General features: G+C 40.5%; 1 protein-coding gene across 1 annotated transcript in view; it reads right to left on the bottom strand.

The window, feature by feature from the left end:
• Positions 1–1601: 1601 nt before the first annotated feature.
• The window catches only part of LOC106607654 (uridine diphosphate glucose pyrophosphatase NUDT14), a 53674-nt gene continuing 27856 nt past the window's right edge, over positions 1602–27419 (bottom strand). The window contains exons 3-5 of the mRNA XM_014204829.3: positions 26997–27061; positions 24375–24681; positions 1602–5388 (exon numbers count right to left, since the gene is read on the bottom strand). Of these exons, the coding sequence (XP_014060304.2) occupies positions 5139–5388; positions 24375–24681; positions 26997–27061 (622 nt within the window). The 3' untranslated portion in view covers positions 1602–5138. The remainder of the gene's footprint in view (positions 5389–24374; positions 24682–26996; positions 27062–27419) is intronic.

The following is a 27419-nucleotide window of genomic DNA, read 5'->3' as shown; positions in this document are numbered from 1 at the left end:
GGACTTTATCGAACAAAACAACCATTCATTGTGTAGCAGGGACCCTTGGGATTGCAAACAGAGGAAGATCTTCAAAAAGGAAGGTGACTCATTTAATCGCTATTTGTGATTTTGTGACGCCTGTGCTGGCTGAAAAAGTATTGATATGGGGCGCTGTCCTCAGATAATCACATGGTATGCTTTCACCGTAAAGCCTTTTTGAAATCTGACAACGCGGTTGGATTAACAAGAAGTTAAAATTTTAAATGTATGACGCTTGTATTTTCATGAATGTTTAACATTACGATTTTTGTATTTTGAATTTCGCGTTATGCAATTTCACCGGATGTTGTCGTAGGTGTCCCACTAGCGGTTCATGCGCCCAAACAGGTTAACAAGTGTGCCTTGTTAAAAGTTAATTTGTGGAATTTCTTTCCTTCATGCTTTTGAGCAAATCAGTTGTGTTGTGACACAGTAGGGTGGTATACAGAATATAGCCCTATTTGGCAAAAGACCAAATCCATATTATGTCAAGAACAGCTCAAATAAGCAGAGAAACAACAGTCCATCATTACATTAAGACATGAAGGACAGTCAATCCGGAAAATGTCAAGAACTTCGAAAGTTTATTCAAGTACAGTCGCAAACACCATCACGCTCCATGATGAAACTGGCTCTCATGAGGACTGCCACAGAAAAGGAAGACCCAGAGTTACTTCTGCTGCAGAAGATACGTTCATTAGAGTTACCAGCCTCAGAAATTGCAGCCCAAATAAATGCTTTAGAGTTCAAGTAACAGACACATCTCAACATCAACTGTTCAGAGGAGACTGTGTGAAGCAGGCCTTCATGGTCAAATTGCTGTAAAGAAACCACTACTAAACACCACCAATAAGAAGAAGAGACTTGCTTGGGACAAAAAACATGAGCAATTGACATAAGACCGGTGGAAATCTGTCCTTTGGTCTGATGAGTCCAAATTTGAGATTTTTGGTTCCAACCGCCATGTCTTTGTGAGATGCAGAGTAGGTGAACGGACGATCTCCGCATGTGTGGTTCCCACCGTGAAGCATGGAGGAAGAGGTGTGATGGTGCTTTGCTGGTGACACTGATTTATTTAGAATTCAAGGCACACTTAACCAGCATGGCTACCACACCATTCTGCAGCGATAGGCCATCCCATCTGGTTTGCGCTTAGTGGGACTATCACTTGTTTTTCAACAGGACAATGACCAAACACACCTCCAGGCTGTGTAAGGGCTATTTGACCAAGGAGAGTGATGGAGTGCTGCATCAGATGACATGGCCTCCACAATCACCCGACCTCATCCCAATTGAGATGGTTTGGGATGAGTTGGATCGCAGCAAACAAGTGCTCAGCATATGTGGGAACTCCTTCAAGACGTTTGGTAAAGCATTCCAGGTGAAGCTAGTTGAGAGAATGCCAAAAGTGTGCCAAGCTGTCAAGAATCTCAAATATAAAATATACGTATTTGTTTAACACACACACACACACATACAGTATTCAGACCTTGACGTTTTGCACATTGTTACATTACAGCCTTATTCTAAAAGCAATTCTCAGCAATCTACACACAAAGCCAATAATGACAAAGCGCAAACAGGTTTTTGCAAATTTATTAAAAATAAACAGAAAGACCTTAAGTATTCAGACCCTTTGCTATGAGACTAACTTGAGCTCATCCTGTTTCCATTGATCATCCTTGAGATGTTTCTACAACTTGATTGGACATGATTTGGAAAGGCACACAACACACCGGCCTATATAAGATCCTACAGTTGACAGTGCATGTCAGAGCAAAAACCAAGCCATGAGGTCGAAGGTATTTTCAGTAAAGCTCCGAGACAGGATTGTGTCGAGGCACAGATCTGGGGAAGGGTACAAAAACATTTCTGCAGCATTGAGGGTCCCCAAGAACACAGTTGCTTCCATCATTCTTAAATTGAAGACTTTCGGAACCACCAAGACTTCCTAGAATACAGAGGCTGAATACTTATGTAAATAGTTTATTTTTAATAGATTTGCAAAAATGTTGAAAACACTGTTTTTGTTTGTTCATTACGGGGTATTGTGTGTAGATTGATGAGGGACATTTTTTTTTTGATTTAACAAAATGTGGAAAAAGTGAAGTGGTCTGAATACTTTCCGAGTATTACTCACCAAAAAAATAAACGCAACAGGTAAAGTGCTGGTCCCATGTTTCATGATCTAAAATAAAACATCCCAGAAAGTTCCATATGCACAAAAACCTTATTTCTCTCAAATGTTGTTTACAAATATTTGTTTACATCCCTGTTAGAGCAATTCTCCTTTGCCAAGATAATCCATCCACCTGACAGACGTAGCATATCAAGAAGCTGAGAGCATGATAATTACAGGACAGCAGGTAGCCTAGTGGTTAGAGCGTTGGGCCAGTAACCAAAAGGTTGCTAGATCGAATCCCCGAGCTTACAAGGCAAAAATCTGTCGTTCTGTCCCTGAACAAGGCAGTTAACCCACTGTTCCCCGGTAGGCAGTCATTGTAAATAAGAATTTGTACTTAACTGACTTGCCAAGTTAAAAGGTTAAATAAATAAAACAATTACACAAAGCGCAAACAGTTAGCACATTGTGTTAGGGAGAATATGGGTAGGCACAAGCCATGGACAGTTAACCCGATGGCAATTTGAATGCCTACGAAATCCTGGAGGCCCACTGTCGTGCCATTCATCTGTCGCAATAACGTCATGCATGATAATGCACAGCCTCATGTTGCAAGGATCTGTATACAATTCCTGGAAGCTGAAAATGTCCCAGTTTGTTCATGGCCCAGCCATGGTCACCCATTGAGCATGTTTGGGATCGATGTGCAAGACAGCGTGTTCCAGTTCCCGCCAATATCCAGCAACTTCGCACAACCCTTAAAGAGGTGTGTGACAACATTCCACAGGCCCCAATCAACAGCCTGATCAACTCTATGCTGTCGTGCTGCACGAGGCAAATGGTGGTCACACAAGGTTTACTTTTTTAAAGGTATCTATAACCAACAAATGCATATCTGCATTCCCAGTCATGTGAAATCCATAGATTAGGGCTTAATGAATTAATTTCAAGTGTCAGAATTCCTTATATGAACTTTAACTCAGTAAAATCTGAAATGATTGCATGTTGCGTTTATATTTTTGTTCAGTATATTACCACTGGATTCATATTGCCATGAATCCACACATTTAATAATTTAATTTAATAAGTTGCCAAAATAAAGGTTTTTCTTGAGGAGATTTGTGATATTGGCAAACTACATAGAAATGTTATGACATTTGTCATCAGCACAATACCCAAGGGTTAAAAAGCCTATGGCTAAAAGGTGCAGAATGGGGATCCCTGAATGTCACCTCATCAAGAGGGGGAAACCGTTTCGACCTAAGACGCTAAGCAAGTGATTTTGTGATTGTTGTCTTAAGCTCTTTCTTTCCCAAATAGGGTTGCACAATTCCGGAACCTTTCCAAGTTCCTAGGTTTTTCAGAAATTCCGCTTGAAAGATTAATATAAAACTGGAGGGAATAATCAAGGATGGAATCCTACAGCTGGGAATCCTCCATCCGGGATTACTGAAAAACCTGGGAACATTTTGCAACCCTAGTTTCAAACCACTATAGACTTTGATAGCTGCTGTTGTCGATTTCTGTGGAAATCGGGGTGTTAAGAGGTGGTTTGGCCAAAACAGCCATGGGGGAAAGGTGGGTTTAACTGTTGTGAAGCTGAGAGACATAGCCCAAGTTAAAAAGAGCAACCATTTTCCTTCGAGCCTCACACAGTGCAGGTATCAACAAAACTTTCCCCCGCGTCAGGTTAAAAAACAAAAAGGATCACAAAACAGCACTATGGGCTCAAGGTGCTATTCCAGGAAGCTGGGTTAAGTGGCATGCTAAACTTACTCCGACATGTTACAAGCTAGGTTTTCAATTTCCCAAAACAAAACTCCCATTGACCCTGCTCCATTCTACAGAGGCTCATAGGGGCTCGACATCACTTTCCTTCATTAGGAAAAAACGAAACACTGTCTGAGATATATAAAAACGCTGTTATTCTCAGCCAATATCGGTGAAGCCTTCCTGTTACACACATGTATAAGTGTGAGAGCAATTGTCGACCAGAAGGTTCTCACAATATCACAATTAATCATATGGTGGTTACTAGTGTTATCACAATAATCAGAATTATCGCCGTATCGTGGTGAGTATTGTAGTATCACGATATTACAATACCTCTGAGTATTGTGATACTGGTATTGTGACATTAGTAACTGAAATAAAGCTTATCAGTGTAGAGGTAGGTGATATTCCTGTGGTAGTTAAAAGAAGCCTCTATCGAAAGTACAATTTCTTGTGACCTCAGAGCACGCATTGACATCCCTGGATTCAATGCAATGCTTACAACATATCTAAATGCCTAAGCAAACTGAAATGTTGATTTGTTTTTAGACCATGATCAAACAACCAACTATCAAACTATCAAAGTATTGCTTAGAGAAGTGTCTCCCAGTCCTGGACGTGAGGGACCCAAAAGGGGAGAATATTTTTTTTCTAGCCCCCCCAATACACAAGAATGGGAAACACTGGCTTTGAGGCTGTGTAGATCGTAGAGAACGTTAGCAAGGCGTGCCTGAACAGCTGTGGTAATTAGACTCAGCAACGACCGTCATATGTGATAAGCTCTGGCACTGAATAAGAAACAACATTTTTGCATTCCTGGAACGAGATCAAATCAACTGCAGACGAGCAGCTCTGAACAAGAGTGATGTTGCCATCTTCGTGACCTCTGTGGAAAAAGTTACACAAACAACAAAAAGTGAATATGGCAAGTTTTAGAGGAAAAGTAATTAAGACCATAAATTTGACAAACCCCCCAAAAAAGAACACGGTTAGTAACAACACAAAAATGGTTGCCATGGGGCCATTTTATATGGAAATGGTCAGAGGCAAGGTGTTGGAAGTAGATTTAAGTTGTCTCTAACCACTGACACAGGGTCAGATATTTTTCTCCATACCCTTAATAGTAAAGATTAGGCTTGGGGTTAGGGTCTTCTGATCCCAGATCTGTTGTTAACGGCAACTTCTACCTCAGGCTCAAGAGTGCAAGGACGGGTTGGGTGGGTTACACGTTGGTGGAGATCTTGTACTTGGGCGACATGTTGTTGTGGAACCAGATGAAGCTGAAGATGACGCCCATGGTCTTGGGGACGCTCTCGTCGTAGGCAAAGGTCATGGCCTCGTGGAGGGGCACCTTGACCACTTCGATCAGCTCACCCTCCTGAGGCGCGCCTCCGCCCTCGCCCACGCGGTTTTCGTCCGACACCTCGGCGTAGAACATGGTCTGCTTGGCTCCTGTCACACCTACGCTGGAGCTGCCGAGAGAAAGGTGACACACATGAGGTCAAAGGTCAGGTGACTGGCATGTAAGCCTATGAGCCTGTTTATTATTTCACACAGCAAATGTTATCCAACTAAATTTGCAGGGGTTTAGCAGTCAGTTCAAAATAAAATATTTTCCCAAACCAATGCCAAAGCATTTGAGAGATCGCCATGACAATCCCAGGTGAAACACCACCAGCGTGGAGTTGGTGGAGAGGGAGTGGTGAGTGTAGTGTGTCTATAGGGCGATGATGATGATCCTCTTTGGGGCTAGAGGATCCCCATGACAGGCTTCCCCTCTACACTTAGATTCCTCAATTCTCCCCACATGACAGCCATATAAAAACACCATCCACAGGCAGCTAAAATGGGGCCAAGTAAGGTCCATTAATCCTGATTGAGGAATCCAGGAAATCATCCTGTAAAAGGTTCGGTGGGAGGTGTAGGGTGACGTTGCCCCTAGACACTGATCTAAATTGAGGAGGGAAAGCTGATCCTAGATCTACACCTACGGGAACACTCACCCCAAACCCTGGCTGGGATCCAAGTTTTCCAACAGCCATTGCTAATGCTACCGAAGATAGCACATCAGTTGTACACCATCCATATGTATTATATTAAGTTAAAATAAGTGTTCATTCAGTATTGTTGTAATTGTCATCCATTTTTTTTTAAACGGTCAATTAATCGGTATCGGCTTTTATTGGTCAGCTAATGATCGGTATCGAAAAATCATAATCGGTCGACCTCTATACCATCTTGCCTATGCCATTCGGCCAACGCTCATCCATATATTTATATGTACATATTCTTATTCATTCCTTTACACGTGTGTGTATAAGGTAGTTGTGAAATTGTTAGATTACTTGTTAGATATTACTGCATGGTCGGAACTAGAAGCACAAGCATTTCGCTACACTCGCATTAACATCTGCTAACCATGTGTATGTGACCAATAAAATTTGATTTTCCACGTAGAGTAGGCCAGAAGGATAAACTGAAAAACCTAACCTCTCAAAAAAAATATGGCAGAGCCGCAAAAGTACTTCTGTGCAAGGGTGTTTATTTACATAGTGAATCCGGAAAAAAACAACAGTACTGCCATCCAAAGTATCCATTATGGGACAGCTAAAAACAATGCTGCCCCATCAACAGCTCAATCCAAAATGGTTCCCCCCTTGAACTGAAAGAGAGGCTCCTTTTGTAGGGGAAGCCCCTCACATCAGAACATACCCAGCACTAATTAATTAAGCAATTACCGTCATCAAAGCCTACATTTTCCACTCAGCTAAACATAATGAATTACATATATTGCAACATGTTTCTCATGATACAATATACCAATATAACACATTTACAAAATCCCATCCCTACTGACATGGAGTCTTCCAAGATGCCCATTCACATGAACGAGCCAGTCGGGACAGGCACTACAAAGCCAGCCTGATTACCGTAGCTCTGGTCCTTATCCCAGCATACCCGGAAGCTACAGAGATGGAGAGAGGAACAGAACCAAACAACGCGCTCATTCATAACATTGATAAGTACAATAATGTTGCTTAAATCTAACATGAACGCTCGTCTGTATATTCTTTATACCATAAACTGCTACTGACGAGAGGTAAGAATAAAGTGTGAAATGTATGTACTAAGAGAGTGACGTTGACTTGTGTGTCGACCCACATTGTTAACGTAGCTGATAAAGAAGCAGGGAGGCGCGATGAATGTGTGTGTGTCAGTGTACCAAACGCTGCCCACGGCCAATGACGGGACTTCTCCGCCACAGATGTGTGTATTGTTAGATGGTACTACTGCACAAAATCACATTATGATTTTTAAGAAATTAATTTGCATTTTATTGCATTACATAAGTATTTGATCACCTACCAACCAGTAAGAATTCCGGCTCTCACAGACCAGTTAGTTTTTCTTTAAGAAGCCCTCCTGTTCTCCACTCATTACCTGTATTAACTGCACCTGTTTGAACTCGTTACCTGTATAAAAAGACACCTGTCCACACACTCAATCAAACAGACTCCAACCTCTCCACAACGGCCAAGACCAGAGAGCTGTGTAAGGACATCAGGGATAAAATTGTAGACCTGCACAAGGCTGGGATGGGCTACAGGACAATAGGCAAGCAGCTTGGTGAGAAGGCAACAACTGTTGGCGCAATTATTAGAAAATGGAAGAAGTTCAAGATGACGGTCAATCACCCTCGGTCTGGGGCTCCATGCAAGATCTCACCTCGTGGGGCATCAATGATCATGAGGAAGGTGAGGGATCAGCCCAGAACTACACGGCAGGACCTGGTCAATGACCTGAAGAGAGCTGGGACCATAGTCTCAAAGAAAACCATTAGTAACACACTACACCGTCATGGATTAAAATCCTGCAGCGCACGCAAGGTCCCCCTGCTCAAGAAAGCACATATACATGCCCGTCTGAAGTTTGCCAATGGCCATCTGGATGATCCAGAGGAGGAATGGGAGAAGGTCATGTGGTCTGATGAGACAAATTGAGCTTTTTGGTCTAAACTCCACTCGCCGTGTTTGGAGGAAGAAGGATGAGTACAACCCCAAGAACACCATCCTAACCGTGAAGCTTGGAGGTGGAAACATCATTCTTTGGGGATGCTTTTCTGCAAAGGGGACAGGACGACTGCACCGTATTGAGGGGAGGATGGATGGGGCCATGTATCGCGAGATCTTGGCCAACAACCTCCTTCCCTCAGTAAGAGCATTGAAGATGGGTCGTGGCTGGGTCTTCCAGCATGACAACGACCCGAAACACACAGCCAGGGCAACTAAGGAGTGGCTCCGTAAGAAGCATCTCAAGGTCCTGGAGTGGCCTAGCCAGTCTCCAGACCTGAACCCAATAGAAAATCTTTGGAGGGAGCTGAAAGTCCGTATTGCCCAGCGACAGCCCCAAAACCTAAAGGATCTGGAGAAGGTCTGTATGGAGGAGTGGGCCAAAAATCAGGAAACGTATGATCTCTGTAATTGCAAACAAAGGTTTCTGTACCAAATATTAAGTTCAGCTTTTCTGATGTATCAAATACTTATGTCATGCAATAAAATGCAAATTAATTACAAAAAATCATACAATGTGATTTTCTGGATTTTTTTGATTCCGTCTCTCAGTTGAAGTGTACCTATGATAAAAATTACAGACCTCTACATGCTTTGTAAAGTAGGAAAACCTGCAAAATCGGCAGTGTATCATACTTGTTCTCCCCACTGTGTGTATGTATGTATGTATGTATGTATGTATGTATGTATGTATGTATGTATGATGATATATAAATAAAACATTCTATTGGTTGAAATAATTTTGTATAGTAATTTAAATAGAAAAATGTGACTTTTTGAGTCAGGTGGTGTTTTGCGTATCAAATCATAAACCATGTGCCATGGAATGGGTACATCAAATTTCTTCCCAACTATTTTGCAATTTATATATGTCACAGCTGTCAGTTTCTTGGTCCTTAAATGAAATTGGTATTTGTTTTCTTTAACCATTTGTTATTTAATGCAGGGCCGATATACAAGTTCCTTACTTTTTTTCCCTTCTACTTGCCTCTTCCATTTTTGTGGTAATGCTGCAATTAGTTGGTTGTAATTTTGGGTAGAGCAGACATTTCCATGTCTGTTAGCTGCATGTGTGACATAACTCCACCAGTCCTATTTATATCATTCACTAAAATTATACCTTAAACAATTCTTCGAAAAATGTAATTTTTTTTAATCAATTAGTATATTTGAGTTTAACCACAATATTTGTTGTATTATTTGTTCTGTCTTTTCAGGTGGCTTAAACTGAAATTGCAACCAACTTTCTAAAGCTTGTTTAAAAAAAAATAACGATATTTGAGATTATTTCCTTTTCAAACAACCGAAAGTGAGCAGGTGTAATCTGAATAAAGGGAAAAAAGCCATTCTTGAACATAGGATGAGACATTCCTACAGAACCAGTTTGGATTTAAGTAAACATTTTGTACGACTGATGCCTTTAGTGAGACATCTAATGCTTTAATATTTAATCATTTCTGCCTCCGAATTCACATTCGTTATATAAATAGGCCCTTTTAAATTTTGTCTGGCTTGCCATTCCAAATAAAATTGAATATTTTTTGTTCATATAATTTAAAAAGCAGGTCACTAGGTGTAGGCAAAACCATAAGCCAATAGGTAAACTGTGATATGACTAAATCAGGGTAGATATGTTTTTTCCTTTCCACGGTAGCAAGATCTTATCTATTTTTGCTAACTTTCTATAAAGATTTATTGGAGTGAGATCATTTTTCTTTTGTGATTTGTATACCGAGTATGACCACATCTCCGTCAAACCATTTAATTGGTAAACTACACAGTAATGTAAAATTTACATTTTTTTTGTGATCCAATTTGGTTTTAATCCAGAGAGGATCGCAAAAGTACCAAGATCTTCTATGAGGCTGTGGAGAGATTTTAATTGTGGTTGTAAAAGAAAACATGAATCATCAGCGTACAATGACACCTCAGTTTTTAAGCCACGGATTTCTAATCCCTGAAAACTTCATAAGGGTAGGGGGCACTATTTTCACCTCCTGGATGAAAAGCGTGCCCAAAGTAAACTGCCTGCTACTCAGGCCCAGAAGCTAGGATATGCATATAATTGGTAGATTTGGATAGAAAACTAAAGTTTCCAAAACTGTTAAAATAATGTCTGAGTATAACAGAACTGATATGGCAGGCGAAAACCTGAGAAAAATCCATCCAGGAAGTGGGATTTTTTTTATTTTGTAGTTTTCAATTGAATGCTATTACAGTATCCATTGACTTAGGACTCAAATTGCACTTCCTATGGCTTCCACTAGATGTCAGTCTTTAGAAATTGTTTCAGGGTTGTAGTCTGAAAAATGAGTAAGACCACTTTGAATGACTGGACCATTCAGTGTCCCTGAGGGTTTTCATGCGCACGACCGAGAGCACGCCTTTCTTGTTTCCTTTTATATTGATGAAGCTTTTGTCCGGTTGAAATATTATTGATTATTATGACTAAAAACAACCTGAGGCTTGATTATAAACATCGGTTGACATGTTTCTACGAACTTTACTGATACTTTTGGGATTTCTCGTCTGTCTGTTGTGACTGCCATTGAGCCTGTGGATTACTGAACAAAACAGAGGTTTTTGGATATAAAAAGAGGGACTTTATTGAACAAAACAAACATTTATTGAGTAAATGGAAGTCTTGTGAGTGCAACCATACGAAGATCATCAAAGGTAAGTGATTCATTTTATCACTATTTGTGACTTGTGTAACTCCTCTACTTGGCTGGTAACTGTTGATAATGATTTGTCTGCTGGGCGCTGTTCTCAGATAATCGCATGGTATGCTTCTGCCGTAAAGTCTTCTTGAAATCTGACTCCGTGGTTGGATTAACAAGAAGTTAATCTTTAAACCAATGTATACACTTGTATGTTTTATGAATTTATGAGTATTTCTGTTTTTGAATTTGGCGCTCTGCAATTTCACTGGATGTTAGCCAGGTGGGACGCTACCGTCCCACACCCCCTAGAGGTTAATATTATTGTCAGATCTAATTTTAACAGCTAACATTTCGATGGCAATAATAAATAGATATGCCGATAGTGGACAACCTTATTTTACTCCTCTAGATAGTTTAAAACTTTCTGAGATGTAGCCATTATTTACTATACATAACTTTAACCCATTTTATAAGAGATTCCCCAAAATGGAAATATTCTAGGCATTTATGTATAAACTCCAGTTGTACTTTATCAAAATCAGCTATGTAAACCAGGCCTGGTGTCCGACATTTCGTAGTATTCTATTGTTTCCAGTACTTGTCATATTATCTTAAATGTATCGTCCATGTAAAAAAACCTGTCCGATTAGGATGAATAATATCTGACAAAATACTTTAATTCTATGCGCCTAGCATTTTCCATCACAACACTGAAGTGTAAGAGGCCTCCAATTTTTTAAACGGACTGGATCATGCATACCTACCTACATATCACTTGGGTCCTGTTTAAGTAATAATGATATCAGACCTTTTTGTTGCGTGTCCAATAATCTACCATTTATATAGGAGTGGTTAAAACATGCTAAAAATGGTCCTGAGTACATAAAAAATAGTGTGGTATACTTCCACTGGTATGCCATCCAGCCCTGGAGTTTTCCAAGCCTTAAAGTGCCTTACTTCCTCTTTCAAAATATCATTCGGTGAATCATGCGTGACTCCATCATTTATAACAAGTTACAATAAATAAATAAAAATTGGTAGCATTTCTATATTTAAGATTAAAAAAAAAAGAATTGGGCATTTTTCCCCATATTCCATCCAATTCGCTTTATTTTTATAATATATTACATTGGATCTTTCTTAAGTTCCTCCATTTCTTTTTGTTTTTTCTCCAACTTATTCTGTGCCTATATGGTACAGTTTTTATTGCTATCTACAGCTGAAGTTGGAAGTTTACATACACCTTAGCAGAATACAATTAAAACAGTTTTTCACAATCCCTGACATTTAATCCTAGTAAAAATTCCCTGTCTTAGGTCAATTAGGATCACCATTTTATTTTAAGAATGTGAAATGTCAGAATAATAGTAGAGAGAATGATTTATTTCAACTTTTATTTCTTTCATCACATTCCTAGTGGGTCAGAAGTTTAAATTCACTCAATTAGTATTTGGTAGCATTGCCTTTAAATTGTTTAACTTGGGTCAAACATTTCAGGTAGCTTTCCACAAGCTTCCCACAAAAAGTTGGGTGAATTTTGGCCCATTCCTCATAACAGGGCTGGTGTAACTGAGTCAGGTTTGTAGGCCTCCTTGCTCGCACACACTTTTTCAGTTCTGCCCACAAATTCTCTAAGGAATTGAGGTCAGGGCTTTGTGATGGCCACTCCAATACCTTGACTTTGTTGTCCTTAAGCCATTTTGCCACAACTTTGGAAGTATGTTTGGGGTCATTGTCCATTTGCGACCAAGCTTTAACTTCCTGACTGATGTCTTGATGTTGCTTCAATATATCCACAATTTTACTTCCTCATGATGCCGTCTATTTTGTGAAGTGCACCAGTCCCTCCTGCAGCAAAGCACCACCACAACATGATGCTGCCACCCCTGTGTTTCACGGTTGGGATGGTGTTCTTCAGCTTGCAAGCGTCTCTCTTTTTCCTCCAAACATAACGATGGTCGTAATGGCTAAACAGTTCTATTTTTGTTTCATCAGACAAGAGGACATTTCTCCAAAAAGTACGATCTTTGTCCCCATGTGCAGTTGCAAACCGTAGTCTGGCCTTTTATGGCGGTTTTGAGCAGTGGCTTCTTCCTTGCTGAGCGTCCTTTCAGGTTATGTCGATATAGAACTTGTTTTACTGTGGATATAGATACTTTTGTACCCGTTTCCTCCAGCATCTTCACAAGGTCCTTTGCTGTTGTTCTGGGATTGATTTGCACTTTTCGCACCAAAGTACGTTCATCTCTAGGAGACAGAACGCGACTCCTGAGCGGTATGACGGCTGCATGGTGCCATGGTGTTTATAGTTGCGCAATATTGTTTTTACAGATGAACGTGGTACCTTCAGGTGTTTGGAAATTGCTCCCAAGGATGAACCATACTTGTGGAGGTCTACAATTTATTTTCTGTGGTCTTTGCTGATTTCTTTTGATTTTCCCATAATGTCAAGCACAGGGGCACTGAGTTTGAAGGTAGGCCTTGAAATACATCCACAGGTACACCTCCAATTGACTCAAATGATGTCAATTAGCCTACCAGAAGCTTCTAAAGCCATGACATCATTTTCTGGAATTTTCCAAGCTGTTTAAAGGCACAGTCTGCTTAGTTTATGTAAACTTCTGACTAGAATTGTGATAAGAGTGAATTGTAAGTGAAATAATCTGTAAACAATTGTTGGAAAAATGATTTGTGTCATGCACAAAGTAGATGTCCTAACCGACTTGCCAAAACTATATAGTTTGTTAACAAGAAATGTGTGGAGTGACTGAAAAACTAGTTAATGACTGCAACCTAAGTGCATTTAAACTTCTGACTTCAACTGTAACTTTACTGTTAGTCCTTCAATTTCCTTTGTTAATATGGACTTGATCTAAATTGCTTTTGTTTCATAGAGTACTGAATTGCAAGGCCTCATTTAAAAGTGTCCCATAAAATAAGGGGATCTGCTGTACCTATGGTATGAATTAAAAAGTCAGTTATAAATTATTCTGTCCTAGTTCTAGTAGGCTTTGATTAAATTTCCAATATCCTCGCCCACGTGGAAATTCTGTAAGAGTAATATATATGCCAATTATGTGATGATCCGACCACATTCTGTCCCCTATCAACACTAACTGTTGGTGCCAGAGAGAATGGCATAAGAAAATAGTCAAGACGACTCCGCCATGTACAGTCGTGGACAAAAGTTGAGAATGAAACAAATATTAATTTCCACAGTTTGCTGCTTCACTGTCTTTAGATAGTTTTGTCAGATGTTACTATGGAATACTGAAGTATAATTACAAGCATTTCATAAGTGTCAAAGGCTTTTATTGAGAATTACATGAAGTTGATGCAAAGAGTCAATATTTGCAGTGTTGACCCTTCTTTTTCAAGACCTCTGCAATCCGCCCTGGCATGCTGTCAATTAACTTCTGGGCCACATCCTGACTGATGGAAGCCCATTCTTGCATAATCAATGCTTGGAGTATGTCAGAATTTGTGGGTTGTTTGTTTGTCCACCCGTCTCTTGAGGATTGAGCACAAGTTCTCAAATGGGATTAACCTCTCTAGGGTCGGCGGGACGAAATCGTCCCACCTACGTAACAGCCAGTTGAATCCTGTGGCGCGTTATTCAATACCTTAGAAATGCTATTACGTCAATTTCTCAAACATATGACTATTTTACACCATTTTAAAGACTCTCATTAATCTAACCACACTGTCCGATTTCAAAAAGGCTTTACAACGAAAGCAAAACATTAGATTAAGTCAGGAGAGTACCCAGCCAGAAATAATCAGACACCCATTTTTCAAGCTAGCATATAATGTCACATAAACCCAAACCACAGCTAAATGCAGCACTAACCTTTGATGATCTTCATCAGATGACAACCCTAGGACATTATGTTATACAATACATGCATGTTTTGTTCAATCAAGTTCATATTTATATCAAAAACCAGCTTTTTACATTAGCATGTGACGTTCAGAACTAGCATACCCCCCGCAAACTTCCGGTGAATTTACAAAAAATGTACTAAATTACTCACGATAAACGTTCACAAAAAGCATAACAATTATTTTAAGAATTATAGATACAGAACTCCTCTATTCAGTCGATATGACCGATTTTAAAATAGCTTTTCGGTGAAAGCACATTTTGCAATATTCTCAGTAGATAACCCGGCATCACAGGGCTAGCTATTTAGACACCCAGCAAGTTTAGCACTCACCAAAGTCTGATTTACTATAAGAAAAATGTTATTACCTTTGGTGTTCTTCGTCGGAATGCACTCCCAGGACTTCTACTTCAATAACAAATGTTGGTTTGGTTCAAAATAATCCATCGTTATATCCAAATAGCGGCGTTTTGTTCGTGCGTTCAAGACACTATCCGAATGGTAAAGAAGGGTCACGAGCACGACGCATTTCGTGACCAAAAATTTCTAAATATTCCATTACCGTACTTTGAAGCATGTCAACCGCTGTTTAAAATCAATTTTTATGCAATTTTTCTCGTAAAAAAGCGATAATATTCCAACCGGGAATCTGCGTTTAGGTAAAGAGACGAAAGAAAATAAAGCATGGGGTCGACTCGTGCACGCGCCTAAGCCCATTGTCCTCTGATCGGCCACTTGCCAAAAGCGCAAATGTGTTTCAGCCTGGGGCTGCCTCGATATCATTCAGCTTTTTCCCGGGCTCTGAGAGCCTATGGGAGCCGTAGGAAGTGTCACGTTACAGCAAAGATCATCAGTCTTCAATAAACAGAGACAAGAAGCTCAAGGAATAGTCAGAGAGGGCACTTCCTGTAAGGAATCTTCTCAGGTTTTTGCCTGCCATATGAGTTCTGTTATACTCACAGACACCATTCAAACAGTTTTAGAAACTATAGGGTGTTTTCTATCCAAAGCCAATAATTATATGCATATTCTAGTTTCTGGGCAGTAGTAATAACCAGATTAAATCGGGTACGATTTTTATTCGGCCGTGTAAATACTGCCCCCTACCCCCAACAGGTTAAGGTCTGGGGAGTTTCCTGGCCATGGACCCAAAATATCAATGTTTTGTTCCCCGAGCCACTTAGTTATCACTTTTGCCTTATGGCAAGGTGCTCCATCATGCTGGAGAAGGCATTGTTCGTCAACAAACTGTTCCTGGATGGTTGGGAGAAGTTGCTCTCGGAGCATGTGTTGGTACCATTCTTTATTCATGGCTGTGTTCTTAGGCAAAATTGTGAGTGAGCCCACTCCCTTGGCTGAGAAGCAACCCCACACACATGAATGGTCTCAGGATGCTTTACTGTTGGCGTGACTGATGGTAGCGCTCACCTTGTCTTCTCAGAACAAGCTTTTTTTTCTCGGATGTCCCAAACAATCGGAAAGGGGATTCATCAGAGAAAATGACTTTACCCCAGTCCTCAGCAGTCCAATCCCTGTCCATTTTGCAGAATATCAGTCTGTCCCTGATGTTTTTCCTGGAGATAAGTGGCTTCTTTGCTGCCTTTCTTGACACCAGGCCATCCTCCAAAAGTCTTCACCTCACTGTGTGTGCAGATGCGCACTCACCTGCCTTCTGCCATTCCTGAGCAAGCTCTGTACTGGTGGTGCCCCGATCCCGCAGCTGAATCAACTTTAGGAGACGGTCCTGGCGCTTGCTGGACCTTCTTGGGTGCCCTGAAGCCTTCTTCACAACAATTGAACCCCTCTCCTTGAAGTTCTTGATGATCCAATAAATGGTTGATATAGGTGCAATCTTACTGGCAGCAATAACCTTGCTTGTGAAGCCTTTTTTGTGCAAAGCAATGATCATGGCATGTGTTTCCTTGCAGGTAACCATGGTTGACAGAGGAAGAACAATGATTCCAAGCACCACCCTCCTTTTGAAGCTTCTAGTCCGGTATTCGAACTCAATCAGCATGACAGAGTGATCTCCAGCATTGTCCTCATCAACACTCACACCTGTGTGTACGAGAGAATCACTGACATGATGTCAGCTGGTCCTTTTGTGGCAGGGCTGAAATGCAGTGGAAAGGTTTTGGGGATTCAGTTTATTTGCATGGCAAAGAGGGACTTCACAATTAATTGCAATTCATCTGATCACTCGTCATAACATTCTGGAGTATATACAAATTGCCATCATACAAACTGAGGCAGCAGACTTTGTGAAAATTAATGTGTCATTCAAAACTTTTGGCCACGACGGAATATCTCACTAGGTCAGGGTATTTAACTTCTATGGGCTAGGTGGGACATTAGCGTCCCACTCTATTCAACAGCCAATGGAATCGCGTGGCGCGAAATACAAATACCTAAAAAAATGCAATAATTTCAATATTTCAAACATACAACTATTTTACACCATTTGAAAGATAAGACTCTCGTTAATCTAACCACATTGTCCGATTTCAAAAAGGCTTTACAGCGAAAGCAAAACATTAGATTATGTTAGGAGAGTACATAGACACAAATAACCACACAGCCATTTTTCAAGCAAGCATATGTGTCACAAAAACCCAAAACACAGCTAAATGCAGCAATAACCTTTGATGATCTTCATCAGATGACACTCCTAGGACATTATTTTATACAATTCATGCATGTTTTGTTCAATCAAGTCCATATTTATATAAAAAAAACCAGCTTTTACATTAGCATGTGATGTTCAGAACTAGCATTCCCACCCAAAACTTCCGGTGAATTTACTAAATTACTCATCATAAACGACAAAATACATAACAATTATTTTAAGAATTATAGATACAGAACTCCTTTATGCAATCGCTATGTCCGATTTTAAAATAGCTTTTCGGCAAAAGCACATTTTGCAATATTCTGAGTACATAGCTCAGCCATCACGGCTAGCTAATTTGACACCCGCCAAGTTCGGGGCAACCTAAACTCAGAATTACTATTAGAAAAATTGGATTACCTTTGCTGTTCTTCGTCAGAATGCACTCCCAGGACTACTACTTCCACAACAAATGTTGTTTTTGTTCCAAATAATCCATAGTTATGTGCAAATACCCCCGTTTTGTTCGTGCGTGCAGGTCACTATTCAAAGGGTAACGCGCTAGCGCATTTCGTGACAAAAAACTTCAAAATGTTCTATTACCGTACTTAGAAGCATGTCAAACGCTGTTTAAAATCAATTTTTATGGTAAAATAGCGATAGTATTCCAACCGGACAATACTGTATTCATTCAAAGAGGAAAAGAAAAAATGGCGAGGTCTCGTGAACGCGCATTTCCATTCCCTTTGTCCTCAGGCAGACCACTGACAAACTGAGTTACTATACTTTGCCCAGAGACAGGAGATGCCCCAATCCGCTTTCTGGTGGCTTTAGAGAGCCATTGGAAGCCTTAGAAAGTGCAACATAACCCCACGGATACTGTAGTTTCGATAGACAATCAAAAGGAGAACTACAAAATCGCAGACAGGCCACTTCCTACTTGGAATCTTCTCAGGTTTTTGCTTGCCATATGAGTTCTGTTATACTCACAGATACCATTCAAACAGTTTTAGAAACGTTAGGGTGTTCTCTATCCAGATCTACTAATAATATGCATATTCTCGTTCTGGGCAAGAGTAGTAACCAGTTTAAATCGGGTACGTTTTTTATCCGGCCGTGAAAATACTGCCCCCTAGCCCAGACAGGTTAAGCCTCCATATATCCACTAACTCCAATATATCCATGACATTCATGATTTCCATAAGTGCCTGAGGGTGATAGTTTGTAGTGTTATTTCCTTTCCGGTCCATAGAGGTATTTAAGACCGTATTAAAATCTCCCATCATAATAATAGAGTCTAGCGTTGCTTGTAGAGTTAATCAATTCTTATATATATTATCAAAGAAGCTTGGATCATCATCATTATTTGGACCGTATAGGTTAATAAGCCATATCTGTTTATTGTCCAATAACATATTTAAAATAATCCATCTATCTTGTCTTGTTTGGACAATTTGCACATTTGGATCAAAATTACGGTTAATTAAAACCATCACCCCTTTTGAATTTATTTGCCAATGGGAGAAATATATTTCACCCCCCCCCCCCCCCCCCCCAGTCCTTTTTCCACAAAACTGAATCTAAAATTATATAATGGGTTTCCTGTAAACAATATATATTATATTCCTTCTCTTTTAGCCAGGTAAATACTGATCGTCTTTTCTTATTATCTGCTAAGCAATTACAATTGTAACTGGCTATGCTTATTTCACCACTTACCATGAGACGCAACGTCAATTCTATTTATCAAAATATATGTTTAATAAACATACCATAAAAAAGTAACATGATTGAGTGTCTATATAGCTGTACCATGATATTTGCATTGCTAGTAAGTAAACCTCCAATTGGTCCCCACTATTCCACCTGCTAAAAGCCCTCATCCCGAGTTGGGTTGTCATCCCAATGCCCGGCAGACCACCCCCGACCCCCCGTATCCCATAGCCCTGAAAAGACTGGGATCCATCCTTCGAAAAGAGCACACAGTGCCATTTACAGAACAGAAGTAGATCAACCGCCAAATGCATTTCCATCACCCTCACCTCAATTTGCAATATATATAGAAATAAAAAAAATCTATTTTAAAAAATCCTGTTTCTTATTTTCCATAATTAGCTATTAATAGTTGTAGTAATGTAGGCATGTTTTGCAAAGGATTTTCTCTCACCAGTCTCGCCATTACCAAAATTACATTATTGCAAGCAATTATTATATTAGCCAACAATTATTGTGAATCATCCTATATTGTCCCTAACATCTTTTACTCCTTCGCAACAATTGTGGTATACGCACACACACACACAACCCTTTTCCCCCACACAACCACAGGCTCGCATTCTCAACAGTTGCACCATCCCAGAGCCCAACTCAAGAAAGGTCTTGATTTACAAATGCATATACAGTTGCAGCTGTATGAGAAGGCCTGCAAGACCGTGCAAATTGTATTTAATTTTTTTAAATGGGCAGAAATGGGGAGATTTTATTAACTATTGTCACGTCCTAGATGGAGGTCAAATGTACCCGTTTTCCCTGAAACACCCACAACACGGTCCCCCGTGTTGACCATATTCCCAACAGGGCCACAATAATATACCCCCTCTGAATGCCCGAGTGTGACCCGCTAGGCTCTAACAGTTCGTGGGCACTGCTTGTCGCATTATAGTGCAATTAATGTATTGTTTAGTGTTGTGTGTGTTGTGTTGTGTCTTTGCTGGCATGCATCTATTTTTTTGAGTTTGCCCCACCAAGATTTACATGCTAAAATTGCCACTGGTTGTCAATCATTGCTAGACAACCAATTTCAGGTCTTGCCATTGATCAACGCGGACAATCAGGAACATTCAGTCTTCTTGGTAAGCAACTCCAGTGTAGATTTGGCCTTGTGTTTTAGGTTATTGTCATGCTGAAATGTGAATTAATCTCCCAGTGTCTGGTGGAAACCAGGTTTTCCTCTAGGATTTTGCCTGTGCTTAGCTCCATTCCATTTATTTTCTTTATCCTGAAAAGCTCATAATATATATATATATATATATATATATATATATATATATATATATATATATATATATATATATATATATATATATATATATATATATATATATATATATATATATATATCCTTAACAATTACAAGCATACTCATGATGCAGCCACCACTATGTTTGAAAATATGGCGTGGTACTCAGTAACATGTTGTATTCAATTTGCCCCAAACAACAATTTGTATTCAGGACAAAAAGTGAATTGCTTTGTAAAAAAATTTCTCTCAGTATTACTGCAAACAGGATGCACGTTTTGGAATATTTTTATTCTGTACAGGCTTCCTTCTTTCCACTCGGTCAATTAAGTTAGTATTGTGGAGTAACTATAATGTTGTTGATCCATCCTCAATTTTCTCCCATCACAGCCTTCAAAAACTCTTACCGTTTTAAAAAGTCACCATTGGCCTCAGTGAAATCCCTGAACGGTTTCATTCCTCTACGGCAACTGAGTTAGGAAGGACACCTGTATCTTTGTAGTGACCGGGTGTATTGATACACCATCCAAAGTGTAAATAATAACTTCACCACGCTCAAACGGATATTCAATGTCTGCTTTAAAAATGTTTTCCCATGTACACCAATAGGTTCCCTTCTTTGCGAGGCATTGGAAAACTTCCCTGGTCCTGGTGGTTGAATCCATTTGAGAGTCACTGCTCGACAGAGGGACCTTACACTATATACGCACACACAGATCTATCCACCCACCCACAAATTAGTAGATGATTTGGTTATTTCAGACACACCCGTTGACAACAGGTGAATAAAATTGAGCACACAGCCATGCAATCACCATAGAAAACACTGGCAGTAGAATGGCCTAGCTGAAGAGCTCAGTGACTTTCAATGTGGCACCGTTATAGGACGGCACATTACCAACAAGTCAGTTCATCAAATGTATGCCCTGCTAGAGCTGCCCAGGTCACCTCTAAGTGATGTTATTTTGAAGTGGAAACGTCTAGGAGCAACAACGGCTCAGTCGCAAAGTGGTAGGCCACACAAGCTCACAGAACAGGACCGGCGAGTGCTGAAGAGAGTAGCACAGAAATAACATCTGGGTTTGGCAGATGCCAGGGAAACGCTACCTGTCCGAATGAACACTGCCAACAGTAAAGTTTGGTGGGGGAGGAATAATGGTCTGGGGGTGTTTTTCATGGTTCGGGCTAGGCCCCTTAGTTCCAGTGAAGGGAAATCTTAACGCTACAGCATAAAAGACAGTCTATACAATTCTGTGCTTCCAACTTTGTGGCAACAGTTTGGGGAAGGCCCTTTTTCAGCATGACAATGCCCCCGTGCTCAAAGTGAGGTCCATACAGAACTGGTTTATCGAGATCGATGTGGAAGAACTTGACTGGCCTGCACAGAGCCCTGACCTCAACCCCATCTAACACATTTGGAATGAATTGGAACGCCAACTGCGAGCCTGGCCTAATTGCCCAACATCAGTGCCCGACCTCACTAATGCTTGTGGCTTAATGGAAGCAAGTCCCCACAGCAATGTTCCAACATCTAGTGGAAAGCCTTCCCAGAAGAGTGGAGGCTGTTATAGCAGTAAATTAACACCCATGATTTTTGAATGAGATGTTCAACGAGCAGGTGTCCACATTCTTTTGGTCATGTAGTAGAATTGTATGTTTGGGCTAGTCATTCAAAAATACATTAAACACTATTGTTGCACACAGAGGGAGTCCATTCAACTTATGTGACTTGTTAAGCACATTAACTTACTTAGGCTTGCCATAACAAAGGAGTTGAATACTTGACTCAAGACATTTCAGTTTTTCATTCTTAATTCATGTCAAAATTACATAATAAAATAAAAACAATTCCCCTTTGACATTATGGTGTTTTATGTGTAGGCCAGTGACAAACAAACCTCAATTTAATCAATTTTAAATGATGTCTGTAAAACAACCAAATGTGGAAAATCAAGGGGTGTGAATACTTTCTGAAAGAACTTTCTTTATAAGCGAGTAGAAAATATGTTTCTGAACACTTCTAAAATAACCCTGATAATGCGATAAAAAAACAAAACATTAAAGAATCCTGAGTGAGAAAAAAACAAACTTCATATCCCAGCCATTAACTGTAATCCAGCCAGGGTTACTCACAAGCAATTGAGATGTTCAAATGTATAGCCTACTTTGACTTGAGTGGTCTCACCTCTGATTTAATGTTTACCAGGGTCCCGGAACACTTGGAGAACGAACAGATAAGCAAGAGTATTTTATGCCTGCCTGCCCTTGAGGTTAGTAGATAGACACATTCCTCTGAGAGGTTTGAAGAAATCTCACCATATGCATCTATTGTTTGTCTATTAAAACTTTAAATACAGGAAGTCATTCGCCTCATCTTTGGGTTCAACATTTTACACACCTTGAGCAAATCAATTATTCACGACAGTGTGTGTGCCTGTATGAAGCTATGGGTGTGTGTGTTTGTTTGTGAAGCTAGACGCTAATCTTGGGTCAGTTTTGCATTTTCCCAGCTAATCAATATGGTTAGGATTGCAGGAGGGGAAGCTACTCTTAGATTTGTACCTAGGGGAAACTTTAGCCCGGAGCCATACAGTGAGGGAAAAAAGTATTTGATCCCCTGCTGATTTTGTACGTTTGCCCACTGACAAAGAAATGATCAGTCTATAATTGTAATGGTAGGTTTATTTGAACAGTGAGAGACAGAATAACAAAAAATCCAGAAAAACACATGTCAGAAATGTTATAAATTGATTTGCATTTCAATGAGGGAAATAAGTATTTGTCCCCCTCTGCAAAACATGATTTAGTACCTGGTGGCAAAACGCTTGTTGGCAATCAGAGGTCAGACGTTTCTTGTAGTTGGCCACCAGGTTTGCACACATCTCAGGAGGGATTTTGTCCCACTCATCTTTGCAGATCTCCAAGTCATTAAGGTTTCGAGGCTGACGTTTGGCAACTCGAACCTTCAGCTCCCTCCACAGATTTTCTATGGGATTAAGGTCTGGAGACTGGCTAGACCACTCCAGGACCTTAATGTGCTTCTTCTTGAGCCACTCATTTGTTGCCTTGGCCGTGGGTTTTTGGTCCTTGTCATGCTGGAATACCCATCCATGACCCATTTTCAATGCCCTGGCTGAGGGAAGGAGGTTCTCACCCAAAATTTGACGATGCATGGTCCCGTCCATCGTCTCTTTGATGCGGTGAAGTTGTCCTGTCCCCTTAGCAGAAAAACACCCCCAAAACATAATGTTTCCACCTCCATGTTTGACGGTGGGGATGGTGTTCTTGGGGTTATAGGCAGCATTCCTCCTCCTCCAAACACGGCGAGTTGAGTTGATGCCAAAGAGCTCCATTTTGGTCTCATCTGACCACAACACTTTCACCCAGTTCTCCTCTGAATCATTCAGATGTTCATTGGCAAACTTCAGACGGGCATGTATACGTGCTTTCTTGAGCAGGGGGAGCTTGCGGGCGCTGCAGGATTTCAGTCCTTCACGGCGTAGTGTGTTACCAATTGTTTTCTTGGTGACTATGGTCCCAGCTGCCTTGAGATCATTGACAAGATCCTCCCGTGTATTTCTGGGCTGATTCCTCACCGTTCTCATGATCATTGTAACTCCACGAGGTGAGATCTTGCATGGAGCCCCAGGCCGAGGGAGATTGACAGTTCTTTTGTGTTTCTTCCGTTTGCGAATAATCGCACCAACTGTTGTCACCTTCTCACCAAGCTGCTTGGCGATGGTCTTGTAGCCCATTCCAGCCTTGTGTAGGTCTACAATCTTGTCCCTGAGATCCTTGGAGAGCTCTTTGGTCTTGGCCATGGTGGAGAGTTTGGAATCTGATTGATTGCTTCTGTGGACAGGTGTCTTTTATACAGGTAACAAACTGAGATTAGGAGCACTCCCTTTAAGAGTGTGCTCCTAATCTCAGCTTGTTACCTGTATAAAAAGACACCTGGGAGCCAGAAATCTTTCTGATTGAGAGGGGGTCAAATACTTATTTCCCTCATTAAAATGCAAATCAATTTATAACATTTCTGACATGCGGTTTTCTGGATATTTTTGTTGTTATTCTGTCTCTCACTGTTCAAATAAACCTACCATTAAAATTAGACTGATCATTTCTTTGTCAGTGGGCAAACGTACAAAATCAGCAAGGGATCAAATACTTTTTTCCCCCTCACTGTAGGTGCCCACACACACACACACACACACCTGTACGATGTGATCCTCCGCAGCTTGGCGACTGGCACGTCGTAGCCACACTCCTCCAGCACCTCCTGCCTGGCAATCTCCTCCAGCGACAGGTCGGCCTTATCCACCAGGCCTGCACACAGCTCGTAGGTCATACCCGCCGAGCCCGGGGGCTGGGGGGTCTTGACGCCCCCAGCCGTAGCAACAGCCTCCTGCTGGGGAACCTCACTGATGGGAGTCTCTGGGATAGCAGCCCCCTCTTCCTCCACCCCTGCCTGCATGGCTGGCTCTGGTGCCTTGGTCCTCTCCCACTCACACATGTACACGGCTGCAGGACGCGAGAGGGTGGAGGGAGAGTGAATGGGGAAGAGCGAGATAGCAACATGTGTTACACTATAGTGACCTGGGGACCCAGATACATCACTGACAAAAAGGTATTCCTTTCACTTCTCAACAATAGGGATTGCACAGTTCATACAAAAATCAAAGTCTACATTTTTATTCTTCAAATAGGCCACAATTGAAATAATATAATAAGCGTCTGACAAACTTTGTATAGTAAAATCATACCCCTATAAAAATCATTACAAGCATACCTCTACACACCCCTGAACTTGTAAAAAGCTTGCTGGTGGAAATCAACACCGTAATAAGAGACTAGTTATTTTTTTATACAATTATTATTATTTATTTATTATAAATAAAATAAAAATTGGGGACACAGATACACTTTCCTCCGTATGCATTGACATTAAAGCTAAGATTCTGTATACTCCAGCATTTTGGATTTGAGATGAAATGTTTCATTTGAAGCAACAGTACAGAATGTCACCTTTCATTTGAGGGTATTTTCATTCATATATGTTTTACTGCTCAGAAATTAAAGCACTTTATATATCTAGTCCCCCGTTTGAAGACGTCACTATTTGGACAAAAATCACTTAGTGTATTAAAGTAGTTCAAAGTTTAGTATTTGGTCCCATATTCCTAACACAATGACTACATCAATCTTTCTCAGTTATCATTCACAATTCATTCATGATTGTCCATAATCACTGTTGCATCCACATTAATGTAGACCTGTTCAGAAACATCTTCTATTCTTACTTACTCCAAAATGACAATACATCGTTAACCGTTCACTTCCTATTGGGATAAACATAATACAAAACAACCAAAAAAACTGTAAATGCATCCAACAAGTTTGTAGAGTCACAAGCTTGATGTAGCCATGGAATATAGTAGCTAAGATGGGGAGCAGTCTGTCCATAATAAAGTGTTACTCTGCCTTCTTAAACACTGTCAACAAGGCAGGTCCTACAGGCCCTAGTTTTGTCGGACCTAGACTACTGTTCAGTAGTGTGGTCAGGTGCCACAAAGAGGGACTTGCGATTGGCAATTGGCTCAGAACAGGGTGCGCACGGCTGGCCCTTAAAAGTACATGGAGAGCTAACATTAATGATATGCATGTCAATCTCTCATGGCTCAAAGTGGAAGAGAGACTGACGTCAAGTGTTGACAAGCTGAATGTACCGAGCTGTCTGTTTAAACTACTAGAACACAGCTCGGACACCCATGCATACCCAACAACACATGCCAACAGAGGTCTCTTCACAATCCCCAAATCCTGAACAGACTACGGGAGGCGCACAGTACTACATAGAGCCATGACTACATGGAACTCTATTCCACATCAGGTAATTGATGCAAGCAGTAGAATCAAAAAAATAAAATAATATATACACCTTATGGAACAGCGGGGACTGTGAAGCAACAAACATAGGCACAGACACATGCATACATACGCACCATATTGTGTTGTAGAGTAAGGGCCTGAGGGCACACAATGTATTGTGAAATCTGTTGTGAATGTATAGTAATGTTTTTAAAATTGTATAACTGCCTTAATTTTGCTGGACCCCAGGAATAATAGCTGCTGCTTTGGCAGATACAAAATTGACCCGAACCCTGGTGAACACCACAGGGGTAAAGGTGGCTGGAGGAAGGGAGGAGAGAGCATGTTAGCACTTTCTCAGTAGTAGACAAACCTCGACAGTGCCAGACAGATCACAGGCCACGTGTTAGGGGGGATATTGTTCCACTTGACAGGCTCAAGTGGCAGTTCAGCAAAATCCTATATAATACACAGGTGCTGGCTAAGAAACTTGCAATGTGACAAAAATGAATAACCCCTATGATGTAACTGGAATGATGAGATATATGTTCTTTTATGTTTTAGTTTTATTATTTCACTGCCATACTGTGTTCGATGTTGTCTAGCCATCTTGTCTCAAGAGGACCACAATGGAAATAAGCCCCAGAGTTTATTGTGTGTTATCCTCGATGATTTTATTAATGTGCATGTATGGCTTTTAAGTTTTATGTGCGCTTGTTTTTTTTTAAATGGTCGAATTAATAAACTAAAATAGCAGCATTTCCCGACAGGGATGAAGAAAGGTTGTGGTGGGTTCGATTCTGACCCACGCCCTTCTAACACACTTTAATTTCCTGTCCCTCTTCATTGTCTAATAACTATGAAAAATATGAAAAGGAATGTGAATTCCCAGTCCTTAGAAAAAAGGTTGTTCTTACGGAGGAAACATGATTTGATTGGTCGAGGAGAAATTAAGTAGGGAGTTTTACCTGGGCGGAACTGCTTGACCAAGATGAAGCAGTGTGAGGTGGTGTTGAAGATCAGCACCGAAACACTGGAAATAAAAGGGGGAGTAGAGAAAAATAGTTAATTCAGTTTGTTTCATTAATAATTTTTCGGGGGACAAGCAACAGTGAAGTAATAATATTGTTAATAAACTAAATTAACTATATTACATGACATCACACACAGTGCACCAATTTCCTGCTTACAGAAATCAACTACAAAATACATATCTGCCCAGACTGCCCTTCTTCCTAATGTAGCTACAGAAGGGCACAAACTTGAAAATATGCTAATTTGATTTAAATTGTGGGGCTATAGTGGTTAACAATCAACTTCATAATTATAACCTAAACAGGCAAATTTAAGTTAAGAGTAAATGTGTTTGGGGTATAAATGTAAAGAACTGG

Source organism: Salmo salar, chromosome 06 (genome assembly GCF_965601325.2).
Source record: "Salmo salar chromosome 06, fSalSal1, whole genome shotgun sequence".
NCBI classification, from domain to species: Eukaryota; Metazoa; Chordata; class Actinopteri; order Salmoniformes; family Salmonidae; genus Salmo; species Salmo salar.
Note: the sequence above shows the minus strand (reverse complement) of the source record. Positions and strands in the feature narration are given on the sequence as shown.